Below are 8,215 nucleotides of genomic sequence, written 5' to 3'. Positions count from 1 at the left end.
TTATTAATGATGATGACGACCAACTATGATGATTGGCGGCAATAACTGTGGCTGAAAATGATAGTTGCGGATAGCAGATAAAAGTGGGAGATGACTCTGTGAAAAGAAAAGAGGACGGATTGTAGTTGTGAACAATTATTTTTGTAAAAAAATAATAATAACCATCTTAATAATTTTAACAATTTGTTATAAATTTTTATCATTCATTTTAATCTATTGAGTTCATAAAATTTAAAAATTATAAAACACTTAAGATTAAAATTCAAAACTAAAAATAAATAGATTTAATGATTGAAATTTTGATAATTAATATTAAGATATTTCACTAGGTCCAACTAAATGAAGCGTATTAAGTTCATCTGTACTTTAGACTTCTTTAGAAAATTAAATAACGATACATAATCTTTCTATTATAATCAGTTTATATGTAAACTCAAATTAAAGTACTCCCTCCGTGTTATTTTGTTGAGTACTTTTTATTGATTTATTTTTTTAGAAAAGAATGAAAAAAATTTATATTTAAAAATAATATTTTTTTTAATTTTTATTTTATCTTAATTAGAAGTTTTTATAAATATTATGATATATTTTAAAGTAATTTTTTATTATAATTTTACGATCACACAGATAATGTGAGTTATGATATATTTACGATCATAAATTTTAAAGATATTCAATTCTTTTCTATATTTTATGTTGATTTATGATATATTTTATTTGAATGGAATGTTTATCGAATTTTTCTTCTTTACCTTTACAAGGTGAAGATAAAAATAAGATTATTTATATATACCACACCTTTTTTTTTTTAGATGTCACCAATAAAGTTAACTAAATTTATTGTTATTATTTTTACGTCAAATTAATATCAAACAAATTAAAATGAAAAAAAGTATCAAGTTTGAGACATAACGACAATAGAGGTGGTTATAATCATTCGATTTGACAGCTACTATGGAATCCTCTTAACATTATGTTGTCTAATTAAATAAAAATACTCATAATAGAAAATTTGGAACAAAATGAGTAAGAAAATTGTTAGAATTATTAGCAGGAGAACCCACTCAACAGTTAGGTTGAACTATTGGTACTAGCTTTTCGAGAAATTTCCAAATGAACAATTTCAACGAAAATTTTCAATTTCTTATTTTATTATATTCAACTTATGTATTCCTCTATTTGTAGAATTATATATTGAATAATGTATAGAAATAGTTATAACAGAGTTTCTCTTATTCTTACTAACAACTACTCTAGGGAAGGGTTTCTAGCAAGCCCCCTTCTCTACCTTTTCCTTTAAGTGACAAAGGGGGTGAGGTCATCGATAAGTCTTTTCGTATTCATTCTATAGAGCGGGTTTGTGGACCAATAATCCAACAAAAAGAATGCTTAATTTGTTTCTTAATCAAATGTCTCAAATTTGAATTGTAAATATGAAAAAATCATTGATAGAAAAAGTTTCTCCTCAAATGAGATCTTGCATAACTCAAAATAAAATTGATCGAACTTTAATGCAGAGATCAAACATTGGATTGAAAAAAATAATAATTAGGTTGAAACAAAGCAAAAGTCAAGTATAGACACAAGTGCTTTGTGAATCTACCGTTGAAAATTAGTAAATAAAGATTGTACAATTTGTTAAGATGATGATATGACAAAGAAAATAAATAATTAAAGGGCAGACAAATCTAATGGAATCTCATCAAACACTTGAGCCAGTTGGGGAAATTTTAACTAAAAATAAATTAAGTACAACATGAAGACAATTCTTTAGTTAGAAAAATATTTCCATTTTTTATTATTACTATTATTTTTTCATTTTTCTGAACTGCAAGTGTATTTTTGGCATCACCTGTCAACATTTTTTATTTCTATTTGGGAATCTTGCCAAATTGGAAATCAGGTGATAATAATACTTGGAAGGAGTACAGGTTGTATAAAGCATAAACTTTGAGCATATATATAATCATTTGTATACATATTTATTTATTGTTATAAAAAAAAACTAAAATATGAATTAAAAATTGATTTCAAAGAAAATTTAATGATGAAATATTCCAGTTGTTTCAATTTATGTAACACTTTTCATTTTCTGAAAGTCAAACAGTTTAAGTTTGATCGAAAATTTGCGCATGAAATCTTCAAATATTTTGAAATGAAATTTATATATTTGTAATCTATGTAAAAAGTACTCTAAGTCATAATTTCAAAAAAAAAACTCCAAGTCATACTACCTCCGTTCACTTTTCATAGTTTCCTTTTTTAGAATCAAACTATATAAACTTTGACTAACATTTTATGATGTTCATATTGATATGCAAAAAATTGCAATTTATAATACTTTTTATATAGTTTTTGAATATCTAATTTTTTTTGTTTAAAATGTCAAATTAATGTAATCTAATTTAACTTTAAAAATTAGTCAAATTGACTTTCGAAAAGCGCAACATGACAAATAAAAGTGGACAGTGAGAGTAATAATTAACAATTCAAAATATTTCACATTTAGAAAAAAAAAATTTGTCACCTAATATTATCGAAATTGACAATTTTCAATTAATAATTTTACTTAATCATAATAAAACTCATAATTTTTTTAACTGAAAGTGATTTTAATTGTCAATTCATCAGAAAAATAAGTAGTAGTAGTATAAGATAAGAAAATTGATGTGTGTTGATTGCAAATAAAGTTGGGAACTTTAGAATTGTATTGGACTTATAAACATTATCAAAAAGTCAGGATAAGAATATGACACCTATTTTATCTCATTCATTCTTCAATCTTTATCAAAAGTAAAAAAAATCTTTGCTAGAGCTTTTACTCAAATGTGGCTTTATGCAGAACAAACTTAAATTATATATATATATATATATAAACTTTATCAGAGATTCGAGCACATAACTCTTTTTGCAATAGTAAAAATAATTTTTAGTGATAATAAATATACATATTTACAAAAATTATTAAATTATTTATCAACATTAGTTAGAAACATTTAAAAGAGTATCAGTTGCCGCTACAAATACATATTTAATGACAATTAAATTATTATCATTAATTAATTATCACTAAAAATAATATTTGATGCATGATTTAGATCTCACACTTTCTTGTCGTTTTTCTTTCTTATTATTTTCTAGCTAACATTTTAATATTAACGATTAATTACCACAACAATTTGATTGGAAAATCTCAGATTCTTTAAGGGGTCACTTCAAATATAGAATCCAACCAAAAATAAAGGGAAATACAAAACAAATCCCAACAGAAAAATCATATTCAACCAAAAAAATAACACCAAAATTTCTGAAATTCCATAGTCGAAATATGAAAATTACATTAGTTACTCTAAACTTTTTTTTTTCCATCACTTCATCCTCTTAATAACAATGATACTAAGGAGTAATACAATACAATAATAATCATCAGCCTCTGTCTGACTCTGTCACCACCACCACCAGAACAAATAAATATATTTAATTGTCTGGGGAAAATACCACTAATTAATTAACAACCTTAAAAAAAAAATTAAAAATTACCCACATCTCATTGGAACCCAGCAAACTTTTAGAAAATTAAATTCTGTGTTCTAGGATGGTTTTCAAATTTCAAAAAATAAAAAACCTAACCCTAAATCTTCCTCCTTCAAGAAACTGAACCGGACCGGTTTAAACCCTAGCATTATGCAAAAGAGGAGCAAATCCTTGTGAAGCAGCTTCTTTACAAGAGTGATCTAAACCATCAAACCCAACTTCATTAATCATTTCATCTAAACCCAAAAAATGACCGAACCGGTCTTCATCCCGGTCCAATAACCTTAATATCTCCGAAAAGTACTCAACTTCACAAGGCAAAACTAAACCGCCGGTTCTTTGATACCCAAACTCCTCCTCTGCTTTATCAAGTAGAGATATAAAGACAGGGAGGTTCAAGAACCGGGTCGGAATAACGAACCGGGTTCTTTCTGGACCGATGTAAACCGCTAAAGATCCTGAAGGTGTACGACGGCGGCGGTTCGAACCGGGTAAAGCCGGTTCATCTGACTCGGATGAGGAGTATGATAAAACGCCGCGGCGCTTAAGGGATTTGTGTTTCCAACGCTTGACGACTTGTTTGAGGCGTACGATTTGGGTAATCATATTTACTTTCTTGATGGCAGAAGCCATTGTGTGACGAAAGAAAATGAAGAGAGTGAGAGAAAGGAGGAGATGTTTTGGTGTTTAGAGACTTGCTATTATAGAGGGAAAAAAATTGAAGAGTTGAGGTGGCTAAGGTGTGTGTGTAAGGGTAGTGGGATTGTAGAAAAAGTGTAGTACTAAATTCCATCGAGTTTGTTTCCTTCTTGTACTTGTTTGATTTGACCAAGATAGTCTTCCAAAGCATTTTAGGAGATATATTAATTTTTTGTGTAAGTAATACTATCAAACGGTAAGTTATTTATTTAGGTATAAAATTAATGTGGTGTTAATTTGATTTGCAATTTAAGTATTTCACATATAAGTAATATATATGGGAATATATGTATTATTTTAGTATAAAGTACAAAAACTTCAATAATTTGGGCGTCAGTTGCATCATATTTCAAAAGTTTATTAAATTACAATAATCCTAGATTTTTCATAATTTGTTGATATATTATACATGAGTTATGTATCAGATATATAACTATAAATCAGATTCATACTGATTTAGGTATGGATAATTGTGGTTATTTATCAATAACAACATTTGTACCAAATACATTGTACAAAAACAAAGTTGTAATGTATCTGATAGAGGTGGAGTGATATATCCAGATAGGAATTTTTAGAGATTATGTTATCTTAAATCATGTAATTATGTAATAAGTAAACTCTGCATCATAATTTATAATCCCAACATCAAAATAATACATAAATTATCTCATAACTAATTTATATATTATTAATATTTGTATTACTTTAACCACTACTAAACGACTCTTAAAAACTTGTTTGGTTGATTATGTTAGAAAATTTGGCACAATGTGCTAACTTATCCATAGAAAGAAAATTGGTATAGAATAGCCAAGTTCTAATTTTTTTGGCATAAAATGGTCTTTTTCACACTGATTGACTCAACTAAATTAGCATTACATGACCCAAAAGCAGGATTGTACATGGTTGGATTGGTTCGGGTTTTTTCAAATATCAAATCAAACTATTTGTGTTGGATTTTTAAATCTATAAACCAAGCCAAATCAATAAAACACGGGTTTTTCAACTTCGGATTTTTTCAAATTGTTTCGCTAAAGTATTCATACAAACATATAATTTACTTGTACTTCAAATATTTTTTCAGTCCTACCAAAATACAACTATCTAAGGTGTTTCTTAAGAATACAACACAAACAATGATATGATTAATGACACTAAATTATCCAAAAAATAATAATAATAATGAAATCGCATAAAACAAATATTGCAAATTAACAAGTCATAATGAAAATGATCATAATTTAAAAGTACTAAATCATGCTAAAATAAGTTTAATAAGTATTAGTTACATGACTAAATATTAAAGGAAATTAAAATCAGATTATGTACTTTAATTGTCTAAACCAATGTAAAACTAAAGAACAAATATTCAATATTATTGTCATTCTTAGTGTTAAATTTATTTTCTTTTTGCATTAGTATTAATTTGATTTTGATTTAAGTTTTATTATAATTACCAACATCTATGGACTATAATCTTTATGGAACCATTCAAAATTCAAAGTTTCAAACTTGAAATAATATATTAAAAGATAAAAGTTATGAAAAAGAGTAAGAAATATTTAAAAATTATATCAAAGTAAATATTTTTATGTATAAAATAAAATTTTAAAATTATATATATAAAGTCAGGTTGGTTTGGTGTTGGATTGTTTTTTTTTAGTTAAAACCAAACCAACCCAAATATAGTCGGGTTTTTTTTTCAACACCAAACCCAGTCAAACCAACCACTAGTCGGGTTTTTTTTTTTCTGATTTGACTCGATTTGCGGTTTGATTCGATTTTGTACACCCTACCCAAAAGACTTAATAATAATGATCTCTATGAACCTGATTATTATTATTCATATCAAAATTTATTGAATGAAAATAACCACATTATAGATATATGCAATCATAAATCATAGTTATATGCACAACTAATTAAATGTATACATAAATGGTAATTTTTTGAAAGTATGATAATATATACTTAATAAATATAATATATAAGTTAGTTACACCGTGTACTTCCATGTACTGCTGCATATTAAGTTATATTAATATAATTATCTTTGCTTACCAAAAAAAAAAATTAGTTACACCGAGTAATTTTTCTTTTTTTTTAAAAAAAATTGTCTATTGTATAAAAACCTGTCATATAGTTTGGATAAATTTTTTTTAAAAAATGCAAGAATATCAATTTGATTGGCTGAAAATAAAAACATTTTCAGAATATATTGTAATTCTACTGCAAAATACATCCATTAATTCAATTAATACAAAACTTCTCAAACATATATCTCTCTTGCATACGACGAAAAAAAAATGCAGGAATTTTATGCTTATGATTAATTAATTGAAGAAAGAAAATCAAGTTGATAAGTTGAAAATTCATAATAGCTATAAAAATAGTACATCCAGTAATACTTATGGTACTCCACATGTCAAACATATACTTGATTAGATAAGAATAAAATATAGGCTTATTAGATAGTTAAGTAAACTATATAAAATACGCCATCTCCTTTTAATTTTACGATTAATTTCGAGTAGAAAATATTTGAAGTTTACGACTTATTGAGATAAATGCATATAATTAAAAAAAATAACATATTTTATGTGATTAACTTAACTACTGAATAAATGAATGAGAACACACATAAAAAAGTTTTTAAAATTTAAATAGAAAATGTCTAAGTTGAACACGTTATCAAGAGTTAAGGTATTCAACTAAAACATGATTTAACTCAGAGTCTCTAAATGCAATATTTTAACAAATTTAAGAGTTTGATCATGTATTAAGCCAATAAAATCTGACACAAATATAAGATGTCTGATTAATTATTTTTTCACTTTAGTGTTAATGCACTCAAACGAATTACTTGATATAGTCGTCAATATTGATTAGCCCTCCTAATACTTTGACCATAAGCAAATCCCAAAAAGACTCTTGAAAAAAAAAAAACTAATCAAGTCGATTAGTATAAAATTAACTAAAATAATTGTGTTGAAAAAATCTTTTTGGTCAGAAAATTTGATCAGAATGGTAAAAAATAACATATTTTACATTATATTATTTTACCTTTTTGAACAGTTTTACCCTTTTAGTTAAAAAATGAATAAAAGATCAGTTTATTTTAAAATAAAAATGATATTATAGACTTTTTAAATTTTCTGGCCATTTAACATTATGTTGTACATTGTACACTCATTAAATGCTTATGGTACAAGACTTGCCAAGCATATATTAATTAGGTAAGACAGATAATAAATTATATAAATGTTGAATTAATTAATGTTGCAATAAGTGTGAATGCATTTTAATTAATTAGCAACTTCGGGAAGGGATTTACAGAATGTACGGTCCATTAACATGCAAATGCATTGACAAAATTAAAGTGAAGAAAAAGGACCTATTTTATTTTATTTTTGAATCGAACCACATAAAAATAAGCAACTTATAATAATTAAATATATGAAATAGTTAGTAACAGTAAGTTCACATGTCACATGGCCTAATGTTTGAATTTGGCAACCACTTATAAAAAAATGACGAGAAAAAGTGATGCTATTCTCTTGGTATAAGGACCATTTAGTATATATTCTAATATTATTAAAAGTGAGAAACATCGAGAGTATATTATATAATATAGTTATACTTTTGATTATTTTTAATATGTAGCTAAAGTTTCATGAGATTTTACTATTAGGTTTTCTAGTTGTATGAATCTAGAATTTATATAGTTAGGTCCCTAATTGTATAAATTCATAATTTGTATAATTCAGTTCGTGATCATATAAATTCAGAATTTGTATGTGCTTACCCTAACAATTTGTATACGATTTATGAAAAATTCATAAATAAATTACCCTATTTGTATATTTGCAAGCGAAATATACAAGTATAAATTATAGGAACCACATATTATAAGTACTAAATAACATCCTATCCCTTTTAGTTTTTTATTTACCAAAAATTCCTTAAAAATGATGTTTGC

At 25.8% G+C, this 8,215-nt stretch overlaps 1 protein-coding gene across 1 annotated transcript; it reads right to left on the bottom strand.

The window, feature by feature from the left end:
• Window positions 1–3,664: 3,664 nt before the first annotated feature.
• Window positions 3,665–4,257, bottom strand: LOC125876538 (auxin-responsive protein SAUR50-like). The gene has a single exon (XM_049557748.1). It carries the CDS (start codon window positions 4,165–4,167, stop codon window positions 3,670–3,672), a length of 498 nt encoding a protein of 165 aa, XP_049413705.1. The 5' UTR covers window positions 4,168–4,257; the 3' UTR covers window positions 3,665–3,669.
• Between the last annotated feature and the right edge of the window lie 3,958 nt (window positions 4,258–8,215).

Source organism: Solanum stenotomum, chromosome 9 (assembly GCF_019186545.1).
Source record: "Solanum stenotomum isolate F172 chromosome 9, ASM1918654v1, whole genome shotgun sequence".
In the NCBI taxonomy this organism is placed as follows: Eukaryota; Viridiplantae; Streptophyta; class Magnoliopsida; order Solanales; family Solanaceae; genus Solanum; species Solanum stenotomum.
Note: the sequence above shows the minus strand (reverse complement) of the source record. Positions and strands in the feature narration are given on the sequence as shown.